This window comes from Globicephala melas, chromosome 13 (genome assembly GCF_963455315.2).
Source record: "Globicephala melas chromosome 13, mGloMel1.2, whole genome shotgun sequence".
NCBI classification, from domain to species: Eukaryota; Metazoa; Chordata; class Mammalia; order Artiodactyla; family Delphinidae; genus Globicephala; species Globicephala melas.
Genome location: NC_083326.1, coordinates 54,678,759 through 54,694,007, shown reverse-complemented (window position 1 = coordinate 54,694,007; position 15,249 = coordinate 54,678,759). Strand labels below are relative to the sequence as shown.

Here is a 15,249-nt window from a genome sequence, read left to right as displayed (position 1 = left end):
CAATGAGAAGACTGCGTGCCGCAACTAGAGAAAACCCGTGCACAGCAGTGAAGACCCAACACAGCCAAAAATAAATAAATAAATTAATTAATTAATTAAAAAAAAATGTAGTCCCCAGACAAAGCCCAGAGAGAAAACACAGGTTTCCCCCACGGACAGTTTCTATTTTCTATCTAGGTTTCACTTTCCCGAAAGAGATCTAAGCTCTTTCCTAAAAACCGGATATTTCTCATCCTTCCCCTACAGGGCAGTTGGCCTGTTACAGAGTTAGAATGTAGTATCCCCACAAGAGATACATAAGTATTATAGCAAGTAGCTCATTTACTTTTACATAACCATATAAATTATGAAAAAGAAGGATGGCTTGTACTTTTCACATTCCTCGAGTCTTTTTTTTTTTTCTTTAGTTCTAAACACTCTCATCAATAGTTCAAGTTGACCTTTGCCAAGCCCAGGCCAGTTCCTCTTCATAGACCCTCCCCCAGCTTGAAGTGAACATCACTCCTATAATTGCCCCACTGCTGTCCCATGGGACTTAGCTCCTAATACTTCTGGAATGTAATCTAGAAAAGAAATATTCTCCAAAGCAAACAGTAATTTTGTAGAAATAAAACTGCATAAATCACACTGGATTCATTGCACATCGCATCTCCATTCCCAATCATACATAGATGAAGCCTGGACTTTTTCAAAGAAGTTTAGTTGGAGCAAAATACGCAAAAAACACTCTCAGTTTTCAAGTTTTTGTTCTTCAGTTTTAGAGTAGATGTTTCCTGCTTCTACAGCTGTTGGGTGTGTCCTTCCTCCTGTTCCTGTGCTCTAAATGTAAAAAAAAAAAAAAAAAGCCTTCTCAAAAAAGAAGAAAGAACTCAAGCAGAATCACACGTATACACACACACACACACACACACACATGCATGTGCACATACACACACAGGGTCCCATGAACGTTTTAGACTTTCAGATTCATAGCATCTCAACCTTTTCCATTTTCGAGAACGTTTTTGCCTTACGTTGCAAAACTAAATCTGTTCAACCCTGTTGCTTTTTCAGAACAAAGGGAAATTTATACCAAATACTGTATTGTCTCCAGCTTTGCTAGCCTGAGACAGAAACTGCTTGCTACTCAAAGTCAAATTCCTCAAGGTGTTCTAACTCAAAGCCAACCACAACAGGAAGGGGAAGTACAGTACATGCTCAGTATAATTTTGCTGTTTTTTCCCCATCTGCCTAAGTCTTCTCACAGTAGAACACCCGTGCAAGTGCAGGAAACAGCTTCTGGGTATCCGAGGTGAGGTTCACCTTAGATATTCCAACAACTGATGAGTGACCTCTTATTTCCACGTAAGCTAAATCCCCCCTTTTCCTCTGCTCAGCTGAATTTTTCCTTGAATGCTCTTCTAGAACCACAACCCTACTGAGGCTTTTCCATGGCTTTCTAGTCAGCCAAATTACTTTCCCCAACCAGGACCTCTAACTCTAATTAGGACCTGGGAAAGAGCAAAGCCACTCTGCTAGCCGTCAGACGGTGATAGACAATGTTTTGAACAGGACTCAGTCAGGCCAACAAGACAGTGTCTCTAACCAAACATAACTAAGGCTATGCTGCAGTTGCAAAAATGACTAACGAGCCGTCCTTTCTTAGAATCAACCGGCATGAGCCCGAACCGCACTCTGTCTTACTGAGACATCCCATGATTAGTTCTTCCTCACTGCAGTGACTTCAATAAACCCAACTTTTTTCTATAGGTGTGGCCTTTTCTTTGGTTGGTGGCTTTAACTGGCTTTTGCTGGCTCTGGTGGCTTCTTCAGCTCTGAGTGCTGTCTCATAGAATTGGAGTTCCCCAACTCTCCCTCCCCCTAGAAGCCCCCTTACTACCTTCCTGCTCAAAGTGTCAGGGCCACTTCAGCCTCGCCCCCTTCTCCATGGCCAACTTCATTTCTGGCCTGATTCATTTCCACAGCTTTCCTTGCTTGGCTGAGAATGGACAATTTCAAATAATCAGCTGTTTCACCTCTCTAAATTCCTCTTCCAAGAGGTGAGGCACGAGGGTGTAGGTATAAGAACACATCTGGGATTCCTTTTCCAGGGTCCAAATAACTTGAACCTTGACCCTCCTGGTGCCTTGAAATCCAAGTCTCTCAAACAGACCTAACCTCATCTCCCCTACTGCAAAGCTGGCAGGTACCTAGGGAATCAGTTTGACAACCATTCCACTTCTCTCCCAGCATGCTGGTGGAGTTTTGCATTCTCTGCTCTCATGAGCAAAGGACCTAAGGGCCTTCTCTTAAGACCACTGGATTAACTACCTTATTCTCTAATTTGTAGAGAATAGACACTCTATTTCTGAGGCTGAAAGATAAGCAGGGAGTAATTTTTCCCTATAATGACATTGCTCTGTTTGCATCCTCTTTTAGACATAATTCCCAAAGGCTTCCCTAAGACAGACCCATTTCTACCGGTGAACAGACTAGCTTTTATTTTTTAATTTTTTCAATTTTGTGTGTGTGTGTTAGTTTCTGCTTTATAACAAAGTGAATCAGTTATACATATACATATGTTCCCATATCTCTTCCCTCTTGCGTCTTCCTCCCTCCCACCCTCCCTATCCCACCCCTCCAGGCGGTCACAAAGCACCGAGCTGATCTCCCTATGCTATGTGGCTGCTTCCCACTAGCTATCTACCTTACGTTTGGTAGTGTATATATGGATAAAGAAGATGTGGCACATATATACAATGGAATACTACTCTGACTAGCTTCTTGAGCACAGATATCTTTCTCCTTTCTTAGTTGAAAGACCTGCCAGTGGAGAGCAATTCATCACCCCGTCCTCCACCACAGTGGCGCTGTCACCTCCCTTTCATGGGCAAACAACTCAGGACCTTCCCTCCTTTTATCTTAACCCAGCACTTGTCTGGTGGGTGGACTCTTCTGCCCCAGAACTGATAATCATCCTCCCAGTCGGAGGTTGGAAGGTCTGCAAGGGATAAAATAGCCCACTCTCATAACCCTCTTACAGACTGTTGGTGAAGCGTGTCCCCCACTTGCTCAGTTGCTTGATATTAGCCACTTACCATCCCCAGTTTGACCGCATGCACCCTGCCCCTAACATTTACGTGTAGCATTTACATTTACATCCCCTAAATGTAATGCTACATTTTGTACAATTACTCAGCTTCCCCGAGAATAACCTGACTTCCCCAATACTTTTCTAAATTGCTTCACAAACTTCTGTGCCTTTTTTATCGGTTTCATGTTGTTCCCCTGGGAGATCTCTCTTCCTCCTATTAAATTGTTTAACCCCCAAGTGATAACACACAGAGAAAAATCTAATGAATGCCCACAGAAGTCAGGCGGCATAATAGTTCAGAGCTGAGGTTCTGAAATCGTACTGCCTGAATTCTGTTTTGCCATTGACTAAAGAACTTTTCCATTTACTATTGAGAACTTGGCGAAATCACTTAACCTTTCTTTTTCTCAATCTGTGAGAGATAAAGTAAATAAAAATAAGTAAATTATGGGAAACTTAGTAATATAATTGATAATTATATATAATTGATAAGGTAGATATGATTAATGATATATCAAATAATACATCCTAAAAAAGAGAATATGCTTTCCTTTCAATTGCCCGTGAATGTTCACAAAAACTGCTAGGCCACAAAGAAAAACCTCAGCAAAGTGCAAACAATAAATAGTAAAGATAGCATTCTCTGGTCACCATGCGGTATAAATAGAAATTAATACAAGTTAGGGCAACAAAGCTCCTTTTATGTGGAAATTTCAATCCATTTTAAACAATTCTTTGAACGAAAAGAAACCACTAACTGAAACTGTAGATGATGAAAACACAGCATCTAAGAACCTAGGGGACGTCCCTGCTGGTCCAGTGGTTAAGACTCCATGCTCTCAATGCAGGGGGCCTGGGTTCCATTCCTGGTCAGGGAACTACATCCCACGTGCTGCAACAAAAGATCCCGCAGGCTGCAACTAAGACCCCGCACAGTCAAATAAATGACCAAATTAAAAAAAAAAAAGAACCCGGGGTGGCCTTGCTTCAGCCAGCTCAGCTCCGAGGGCTCCTGCGCTCAGGCTCTCCCTCCTTCGCTCCCAACCTCGGAGGATCCAAGGCAGGAGAAAATCGCTGTGCTTGTCAGCCACCATGTCTTTGGCATGTGCGATGCTGGCTTTGCTGGAGATAATGCCCCCTAGCTGTGTTCCCATCCATCCTCGGGCACCTCAACACCAGGGTTTCATGGTGGGTGTGGGCCAGAAGGACAGCTACCTGGAGGACAGGACCCAAAGCAGGCGCAGTGTCCAGATCCTGAAGTACCTCGTAGAGCAGGGCATCATCACCAACCAGGACGACGTGGGGAAGATCTGGCACCACCACAACTTCTACAAGGAGAATGTGTCTTTTACAGGAGCAGGAGCTTCAACCTTGCAGCTCGGGGCATGGGACACACACAGTCCTCAATGGGTGACTGGGAGGGATGGCAGGTGGAACAACGTTGGCTTCCACCTCTTGATTCCTGGTCCCATGGAGCCTTCCTACTGGGGACACGGCTCTACACAGAGCTCTCTGATTTAATAGGTATGTTGTATCTTTTTTTTTTTTTTGGCTGGGCTCCATGGCTTGCGGGATCTTAGTTCCCCCACCAGGGATCAAACTCCAGCCACCGCAGTGGAAGCGCTGAGTCCTAACCACTGGACCACCAGGGAATTCCCATAAATATGTTGTATCTTAAAGGATGGGGACCTATCCCTTCAGAGTGTTTCCTCTAACTTTGCATCTCAGTTGTACATTTAGAAGACTAGTCCCCTGGATTGTCCAGTACAAGATAGACCATTGTGTCCCGTGGTCATGAGCTCAATCCTCTATTTCCTTCATTGATCAGATGTTAAGTGTTTGGAACTCCATGCCTATGAGTCAAGAATTCCAAAAGCCCCAGATAGTGGTGTGGTTGATGCTCCACAGGCAGGAAAGGCAAACTCTATTATTTTAAAAATAAATTTATTTATTTATTTTTGGCTGCGTCGGGTCTTTGTTGCGGTGAGCGGGGGCTACTCTTTGTTGAGGTGCCTGGGGTTCTCATTGCAGTGCCTTCTCTTGTTGCGGAACACAGTCTCTAGGCACACGGGCTTCAGTAGTAGCTAATGGGCTCCAGACCGCAGGCTCAGTAGCTGTGGTGGATGGGCTTAGTTGCTCCACATCATGTGGGATCTTCCCGGACCAGGGCTCAAACCCGTGTTCCTTGCATTGGCAGGCGGATTCTTAACCACTGCGCCACCAGGGAAGTCCCAGGAAAGGGGAACTCTTACTCAGAGTAGCTATTGATCCTGGTGAGGATGAAGTGCTGCCCCTCCAGGATGGACAGGGCTTCATGTGGTCAATTTGCCACCTAGTGGCCAGTTGGTCTCTTCCAAGGATAGTGCTGTATCAGGGGCTCAGTGTTGGTCTCTGTGGCTGAAAGGTGCACGTTCAGAGGGAGCAGTAACTAGATCAATCTTGGTAAGTGGGAATCTCTGCGACTGGACCTACACAGAACTTCCATCTCTGACAGCATGACCATTTCCCTCAGGTACCCATTCCACCACTTTTTTTTTTTTTTTGCCGTACGCGGGCCTCTCACTGCTGTGGCCTCTCCTGTTGCGGAGCACAGGCTCTGGACGCACAGGCTCAGCGGCCATGGCTCACGGGCCCAGCCGCTCCGCGGCATGTGGGATCTTCCCGGACTGGGGCACGAACCTGTGTCCCCTGCATCGGCAGGCGGACTCTCAACCACTGAGCCACCAGGGAAGCACCATCACACCACTTCTGTTTAACAACTGGCCGAGTGATTTTGTCTGTGCCTATTCTTTGTGTGTGTGTGTGTGTGTGTGTGGCGTATTATTATTTATTTTTATTGAACCTTAATTGATCTACAGTATGTCAGGTGGACAGCAAAGCGAATCAATCATATATATAATATATATAAAAGAATCTGGGGGGAGGAGTCAAGATGGCAGTGCGGGAAGACCCAGAGTTAGCATCTCCCTACAACTAGGGCACCTGCCAGCCGATGGTGGGGGACTGTAACCCCCAAGGAGACGGGAGGAACCCCAGAGTGAACCGGTAGGACGTAGGCGGGCTGAGGGGGGAGGAGAAGTGGAGGCCAGACAAGATTGGCGCCCCTGAGGCCAGGGAGATCAGGAGAGGCAGGTGGGAGGGAGTCTCCGGGAAGAGCGGGAGAGGAGCAGAGGGTGATCTGCTGGGGCCGGGAAGCCTGCTGAGCTCCCAAGCCGGTTCCTCGTCCCCCCAACATGGTGGTTATAGTTTATAATACTATATTGTATATTTGAAAGTTTCTAAGGGTAGGTATTAAAAGTTCTCATCACAAGAAAAAAAATTGTAACTACTTGTGATGGATGTTAACTAGACTCGTGATGGTCATTTTGCAATATATACAAATATCCAATCATTATGTTGTACACCTGAAACATCATATGTCAATTATATCTCTAAAAAATCACTCTTTGGCAACATAGTAATAATTCATTCAAGACACATAGATGTTGAAACTAGTAGGTGAAAACTTGATGAAAAACATTATATTTACATAGTCCTCCCCAATTCCTTTTTTTTGGCTGTGCAGCATGTGGGATCTTAGTTCCCTGACCAAGGATCAAACCCATGCCCCCTGCATCGGAAGCACAGAGTCTCAACCACTGGACCACCAGGGAAGTCCCATATCCTTAATTACAAAGGGGAAAAGAGTAATCTTGCGGACCACCCAAACCAAGTGATTAAAGTTAACATTAATGGAACCATAAATATCACATACCTTTTGATGCAATGTACTGAAAAGAATGTAACATCAGTTCTGTTGTGTCCTTCAAGGAATACGTATCTTATCTAATCACGAGAACACGTTAAGCAAAAATTGAAGGACAGTCTATAAATCACTGGACACTTCAAAAATGTCTAGGTCATGAAAGTCAAAGACAGAATAAGGAACTCTTTCAGTGTAAAAGAGATTAAATAGATTTGACAACTAAATGCAATGTGTGATTCTGAATTGGATCCTGGACCAGGAGAAAAAAAATCCTAATAAAGGACATTATTGGGACAACTGGCAAAATTTGAGTAAGTTCTGTAGATTAGGTAATAACATACCAATATTAATTTCCTGATTTTGAAATTGTCTTATGGTTATACAAAATTGTCATTGTTTTTAGGAAATATACACTGAAGTATTTAGAGGTAAAGGGGTATCATGTCTGCAACTTACAAGTGAGTCAAGATACAGAGCCAGCTAGCTAGCTAAATAAATAAATAGGGAGGGCGGGGGAGAGAATGATAAATAAGTGTAATAAAATATTAGCTAGGGGATTTGTGTGAAGGGGGTTATTTGTATTAGTCTTACAACTTTTTAAAAGTCAAATTATTTCAAAATTAAAAAAAGAAAAAATATTTCTATAGAGGAAAGGCTTAAAAGAGTAACATTGAAAGCAAGGTAAAATAACAGAGATCAAAGCAATTCGGGAAAGACTGACTTATTAAACACAGGATCAAACATAAGATAAACAATAATAGGCAATTGATGTCCCTAAGTGGAACTGGAAACTATGACAACCCTGCTGTTCTATGACAAAAAGTTGTAACTGGAGGAAGTTACATGAAGGCAGATTTTGGTCCAATATGAGACAGAACTTTCAGGCAAGCAGTGATGCTTAGCCATCAAATGCTTCGAAGTAACGAGCCATTTGGAAGCAGTCCTATCACCGAAGTATTCAGCAGAGGGCCAGGTAACCATCTACAAAATGCTGTGGGGGGCTTCCCTGGTGGCACAGTGGTTGAGAGTCCGCCTGCCGATGCGGGGGACACAGGTTCGTGCCCCGGTCTGAGAAGATCCCACATGCCGTGGAGCGGCTAGGCCCGTGAGCCATGGCCGCTGAGCCTGCGCGTCTGGAGCCTGTGCTCTGCAACGGGAGAGGCCACAACAGTGAGAGGCCCGCGTACCACAAAAAAAAAAAAAAAAAAAAAAAAAAATGCTGTGGGAAGTGTTCCTCATTGATTGGAAGGTTGATTTGTATATCTAAAGGCTTTTGTGACTCTAGGATTCTTGGAACTTGTAACTGGAACATCTATTGTACTTTAATAGTGTTACTTCTGGAGATAAGCATGTGCTTAGGAATTCAGAAGAAAGCGTGTAGAGTGAGGTAAACGTGAAGTGAAAAGTGCAAGTACATTTATCACTTCTGTCTCTTGAGCACGTCCCAAGTTGTGCTGAGGTTATCACTTTGGTTAAACTTAGTATAATTTTTCTGTCATTCCTAGAGTCGCTATTAAATAGTATCACATTATGGATAATATTTAACTAGTGGTGACTTTTTCTTTTAAAGCAGTGCACCTCCAATTTTAACGTACATACGACAACTCAGGGAACTTTTTTTAATAGTAATTTTTTAAAAAAAGATTTATTCATGGCTGCGTTGGGTCTTCGTTTCTGCATGAGGGCTTTCTCTAGTTGTGGCAAGCGGGGTCCACTCTTCATCACGGTGCGTGGGCCTCTCACTGTCGCGGCCTCTCTTGTTGTGGAGCACAAGCTCCAGACGCGCAGGCTCAGTACTTGTGGCTCACGGGCCTAGTTGCTCCGCGGCATGTGGGATCTTCCCAGACCAGGGCTCGAACCCGTGTCCCCTGCATTGGCAGGCAGATTCTCAACCACTGTGCCACCAGGGAAGCCCTTAATAGTAATTTTAAAAAAAATTTATTTTATTTTTGGCTGCGTTGGGTCTTCGTTGCTGCGTGCGGACTTTCTCTAGTTGTGGCGTGCTGGCTTCTCATTGCGGTGGCTTCTCTTGTTGTGAACCACGGGTTCTAGGCAGGCGGGCTTCAGTGGTTGCAGCATGTGGGCTCAGTAGTTGTGGCTCATGGGCTCTAGAGATCAGGCTCAGCAGTTGTGGTGCATGGGCTTAGCTGCTCCGCGGCATGTAGGATCTTCCCAGACCAAGGCTCAAACCCGTGTCCCCTGCATTGGCAGGCGGATTCTTAACCACTGTGCCACCAGGGAAGGGAAGTCCCCTTGGAGACCTTTCTAAAATGCACATTTGACTTTTGATTTTGATTTAGTAGTCAAAACTATAAGACTTCTAGAATAAAACATAGGTGTAAATCAGTGATGCTGGCAAAGATTCCTTAAATACTACACAAAATGAAGAAAGTATTTTTAAAAAAAGTGATAAATTGGGTCTCATCAAAATTTAAAACTTTTGTTCTTCAAAAGACACTATTAAGAAAATGAGAAGGCAAGTCACAGACTGGGAGAAAAATAAATATATAAAACATATATGGTTGAAAAAAAAAGCACATGAAATGATGCTTAACACCTTTGGCCATTAGGGAAATGGAAATTAATATCACAGTAGATAGAACCATACACCCTTAGGATGGCTAAACTAAAACCATACAAGTGTGGTTAAGGACGTGAGCAACTCACACGCTGCAGATAGGAACATATGATACAACCACTTTAGGAAACATTTTCTAAGTTTCATGAAAGTTAAATATGCATCTACCATATGTGAACTAGCCATTCCACTCCTAGGTGTTTACCCAAGAGAAATGAAAGGATATGTCCATGCAAACATCTGTACATGAACGTTCATAATGACCTTATTTATCATAGCCCCAAACTGTAAACAACCCAAATGTCCATCAACAGGTACATGGATAAACAAACTCGATATATACATACAATGGAACACTACTCAGCAATGAAAAAGTATGAACTACTGATATACAGTGCAACGTGGACCTCACAATTTTCTGAAAGAAGCCATACAAATGTACATACTATATGATTCTATTTATAGAAAATTCTAGAAAATGCAAACTAATCTATAGTAATAGAAGGGAGATCAGTGCTTGCCTGGGGATGGGTGTCAGGCAGGTGTCAGGTAGGGGCAAGAGAAAGTATTGCAAAGGGCAACGAGGAAACTTTTAGAGGTTTAAGATATATTCAGGGCTTCCCTGGTGGCGCAGTGGTTGAGAGTCCGCCTGCTGATGCAGGGGACGTGGGTTCGTGCCCCGGTCTGGGAGGGCCCCGCGTGCCGCGGAGCGGCTGGGCCCGTGGGCCGTGGCCGCTGGGCCTGTGCGTCCGGAGCCTGTGCTCCGCAATGGGAGAGGCCGCGTCAGTGAGAGGCCCGCGTACCGCGAAAACAAAAACAAAAACAAACAAACAAAAGATATATTCATTACCTTGACTGTGATTTTGATTTTATGGGAGTGTATATGTATGTTGGAACTTAATGAAAAGTTTAAATATGTACAGTCTATGTCAATACACTGTAAAAGGTGCAGATTCTGATTCAGTAGGTTTGGGGTGGGGCCAAGGGTCTGCATTTTTAACAAGCTCCAAGGTGATGCTGATGCTATTTCCATACCATGTTCTGAGTGGCAAAGCTCTGAGTCTTTATTTTGTCATACATATACATCACTTGAGTACACAATAGATTCATATAGCAGGTATCATACAGGATAGTGCAGGCAGAATATTTCCAACATTGAAGCAAGTTCCATTGGATGTTGGAGTCAAAGATTGTTGAATACATTGGTAACCATTAATCTTGCCATACCTATTAATTATCTCCCAGCAACGACCTGTCTTTGTTTCCACGCTGTCAGGCTGAATGCCCTCTCTTCATAAAATGTTGCTGGAATCCCGTTCTGTATATTGCTTACGTTTCATTTTACCATGTTCTTCATTCTGACTTATATTAGAGTTGGAATAAAGTTAAAAGAATAGAAAATTCAACTGGAGGCAGATTTTAGTTCAATTTAAGGAGGAGCTTCCTAACAACTTAGACCTGTCTAAAAATCCCACTTTCTAATATGACTCCCTCACCATCCAGAACATTAATGTTTCAGGGCTCCTGTGGCTGTACTCAGGATTGAGCACAGGTTCAAGAAGCTCAGGGTGGCTTCTACCACTAAGACGCATGACATTAGTAAATCAGAACTTCTCTAGGAATATATTTTCATCTCTAAAATGAGGGGGTTAAACAAGATTATTTCTTCTGATTCTCGCATTCCATATTCTTCTACTTACTTCAGAGTAAAGATGGCATGAAGCCAGAAAGAACTTTAGCTTCTTAGCTCTGGATAAGGAGTGGGTTTTTGTGTCCAAAGTGATTAGGAAAGTTTTTTAGTCAGTCAGTGCCAACCTTTGTATGGTTTATCCCAGGGATTGGCAAACTTTCTGTAAAGGGCCAGATAGTACACATTTTTGGCTTTTCAGGCCACATGATCTCTGTCGCACACACTTAACTCTGCTCTTGTAATGGGAAAGCAGTCATAGATGGTATGTAAGTGAATGGGTGTGATTAGATTTGGCCCACAGTTAGTTTGCTGACTCCTGGTTTAATTCAAAATACCTATTTTTCTAACTATCTCAAGTTAGGCAGAGAGATCATGGGAAAAACACACTTTATTGATGTAAGTTTATTAACTACAGGTACATAATATAATTGGTCTTTCATAACTAAAGATAACAGTCCAACCAGTTATCATAATTTCAGGTTATACATACCTTAAGTTAATGAACTAGATTTATAAAAGATATAAAAATATTTCACGGGCTTGGGAAGATGTGGTCATGAGACTTCATTGTAAGGAGGGATATAGGATATGCTAAGAGATTTTTCAAACCTACAAAGGACATTTCAAAATTTCCACTGTTAATAAAGTTCTCGCTTAATCAACATTTTATCTTCATTCATCAGAAGCCTTAAGTAGAGCAGCTTTCTTCTTATACTTGTCTCCAATCTCTCTAATATTGTCCAAGAGATCTTCAGACGTATATTCTTCATACTCTCTATCAGCTTTAGCAATCTGCTCCTCAAGATGTTTCTAGTGGAAACAATTAACAATTGTTAATGTAAAAACATTAATTTCTTTTAAAGTGTTTAATTGTGAAATCTACAAATAAGAGTATAACATTTGTAAGAAGAGGAATAAAAAGAATACTCTTGCATCCACCTAGCAGGCTCCTTTTGTGCCCTTTCCTAATCTTATACCCTCTTTTCTCCCAGACACAACCATTCTCCTGAAAGGTACTTTTCTTTATACTTTTACTACACACACACAGATTAAATATATAAACGATATACTAGTTTAGTGGTACCTGGTTTTAACCTTCATGTTTACTGAACAATATTAAATGTAATGTGTTATGACTTGGTTTTTTTTCCACACAGAATTTTGAGATTCATTCATGTTAATGCATATAGCTATAGTTTATTCATATACTGCTATATAACATTCTGTTGAATGAATATACCAACATTTACTTATCCATTTTACTGTTAATGAATTTTTGTTTGTTCCCAGGTGTGGTAGGCTGACTCCTCAAAGGTGTCCACGTCCTGATCACCAGAACCTGTGAATATGCTATCTTACATGGTAAATGGAACTTTGAAGATGTGACTGAGTAACGGATTTTGAGAAATGGAGATTATTCTGCATTATCCTGGTGCGTCCAATGTACAACGGTCTTTGTAAGAGGGAATCGGCAGTGTGGGAGTCAGAGAGAGAAGACGTAAGGACAAAAGAGAGCTCAGAAAGGACAGACGATGCTGTGTTGCTGGCTTTGAAGATGGAGGAAGAGGCTGCAACCCAAGGACTGCAGGTGACCTCTGGAAGGTGGAAAAGGCAAGGAACTGGATTCCTCCCTAGACCCTCTAGAAGGAGTACAACCCGGAGGGACCATTTTAGACTTCTGACCTCCAGAAATGTAATCACTCAAATCATTTTCTGGTCTGTGGTTCAGATGAACAATACTTGTTAAAAAAGGATCCATGAAAGGTTATAGAGCCACTAAGTGGCTGAACTAGGAAGAAGTGGGTAGAACCTAGGTTTTCTGACCTAGTATTTATTCCAGGATGCTTTTCTTAGTTCTTACCACTAAGCAGAGAAAGTACTGGCAAGCAAGCAGCAGTTCATGTCATTCAGGAGAGATGAGGGGATATAAGATCAAATGTTCTGTTTTCAAATAAATGAAAGCCTATTAATGTGATATTATGAGCTTTTTTCCCCCTTAAACAATTCACAACTGGGAATACATTATCTCCTAATAAATTACCAAGGAATTTTAGATTTAGCAATTTATTTTAGTTTTTGGGCTCTGTACAGCAGGTTGGAGGAATAGTTTTATTGTTAAACTTTCAAGCTATGTGAAAGGTGGAGCTAAGGGAGACTTCATGTTTCTGAAATACTATTTTCTGTGTTTATACAAAATTAACAGAAAGGAATGTTAAAAAGAAACAACTGGGACTTCCCTGGTGGCGCATTGGTTAAGAATCCGCCTGCCAATGCAGGGGACACAGGTTCATTCCCTGGTCCGGGAAGATCCCACATGCTGCGGAGCAACTAAGTCTGTGTGCCATGAATACTGAGCCTGTGCTCCGCAACAAGAGAAGCCACTGCAATGAGAAGCCCGCGCACCGCAATGAAGAGTAGCCCCCGCTCACTGCAACTAGAGAAAGCCCACACAGCAACGAAGACCCAACACAGCCAAAAATAAAATCAATAAATAAAAAGTCCATAAATATATTAAAAAAAAACTTATAAAAAAACAAACAAACAACAGGCTATAAATGGATTCACTTGAGCTAAGCCTATGTCACTAAAAGGGACTTAATACCTAACCTAATTGCAGTTTCAACCTTCCCCAGGAACGTAATCTTTACTGGTCCTTTTGGAATTTCCTGGTCAGCATCAGTGAGGTAATCTGCCTAATAACAACCTTGTATCCCATAAAGGGAGGTGACCTTGCCATCTTGCCTGAAATAATCCTTTTTAAATTTATGACTTCTTTGTCCCCCCCACCCCCTACCCTGCCTTTAAAAACCTTTTCTTTTCTGTAGCTCCTTGGAGCTCCTTTCTATTTGCTAGATAGGATGCTGCCCGAAACATGAATCACTGAGCAAAGCCAATCTGATCTTCAGATTTACTCAGTTGAATTTTTCTAACAGTTTTGGTTGCAGCAACGGGATCCGAAGTGAACTTCTGATAGGGTCTCAGGAACAATGAGAAATGCAGGTGTGGTACCCATGAAGCCTTTGGTTCATTGTCTTTCTCACTGTTTCTGAGGGCCGTGGGTAAGTTCCTCTCAGTTCTGAACTCTGCTCTATTTATGTCAAGGCTCCAGATATAATTGGCTTTCCACACGTTTCCTATTTGACTGGAAACTCCAGCCCTTGATTCTGCCCCAAGAATCTATTCACATGGGAACTGTTAGTGGCAGTTCCAAGTTCCCATTTATGTGGAGCCCCTGTCTGCAATCCCATTTGCTGAGGTTTGCTGGCTCAATCCTTTTCCCACTCCCCAGGTGACACACTGGAAACTGGTGTTACCAGCTGGAGTAGGACACGGTCCAACTTAAGAACCAACTGGGTCTGGAATCGGACTGGGTCGATTTACGTGGACTGGGTCCAGTGTGAGGCCTCAGATGAATAAAATTTTGTTTTAAGCAAAGGCTATTACTTATAATGGTGATCTTGGAAGAACTTCCCCCCCCCAAAAAAAACACCCCTACAAAAACAAATTAAAAACCCAAACAAAATACCCCTCAAAACTTAAACTAACAGGGCTTCCCTGGTGGCGCAGTGGTTGAGAGTCCGCCTGCCGATGCGGGGGACACGGGTTCGTGCCCCGGTCCGGGAGGATCCCACATGCCGCGGAGCGGCTGGGCCCGTGAGCCATGGCCACTGAGCCTGCACGTCTGGAGCCTGTGCTCCGCAACGGGAGAGGCCACAACAGTGAAAGGTCCGCGTACCACAAAACAAAAACAAAAACAAAAAAACCCTTAAACTAACAAATAAAAAACCAAATAAATAGAAATAAAAATAAGATCCTTAAAATCAAAAGAGTTAAGTACACTACCTTCAGACATACCTGCTTATGGTCTCAGAAGCTATAAATATCTACAAAGATGGCCAAAATTTTACTAAAGACAACCTGGAATTTTGTGTCTTGAGGGCTTGGCTTGGTAACCATCAGATTGCGAGCCCCAAAATATGGCCTGCCTGACAGAAGTGTGTGCCGAACTGCATTTGTGGCCAGGGTCCTACCAAACTGCCACCAGCCCTCGGGGAAAGTACAGTGGCCATCATGAGGAAAGTTCCAATTAGATAGATAATTTAAGAAGTGCACTTAAAAAGTACACAAAAGCCTCTAAAAAGCTTCAAAATTGCAAAATAGTT

General features: G+C 42.7%; 1 protein-coding gene across 1 annotated transcript in view; it reads right to left on the bottom strand.

Annotated features, from left to right (window-relative positions):
* Positions 1-10,514: 10,514 nt before the first annotated feature.
* NDC80 (NDC80 kinetochore complex component) overlaps positions 10,515-15,249 on the bottom strand; it is a 55,261-nt gene continuing 50,526 nt past the window's right edge. The window contains exon 17 of the mRNA XM_030836692.2: positions 10,515-11,896. Coding sequence (XP_030692552.1) covers positions 11,759-11,896 — 138 coding nt within the window. The 3' untranslated portion in view covers positions 10,515-11,758. The remainder of the gene's footprint in view (positions 11,897-15,249) is intronic.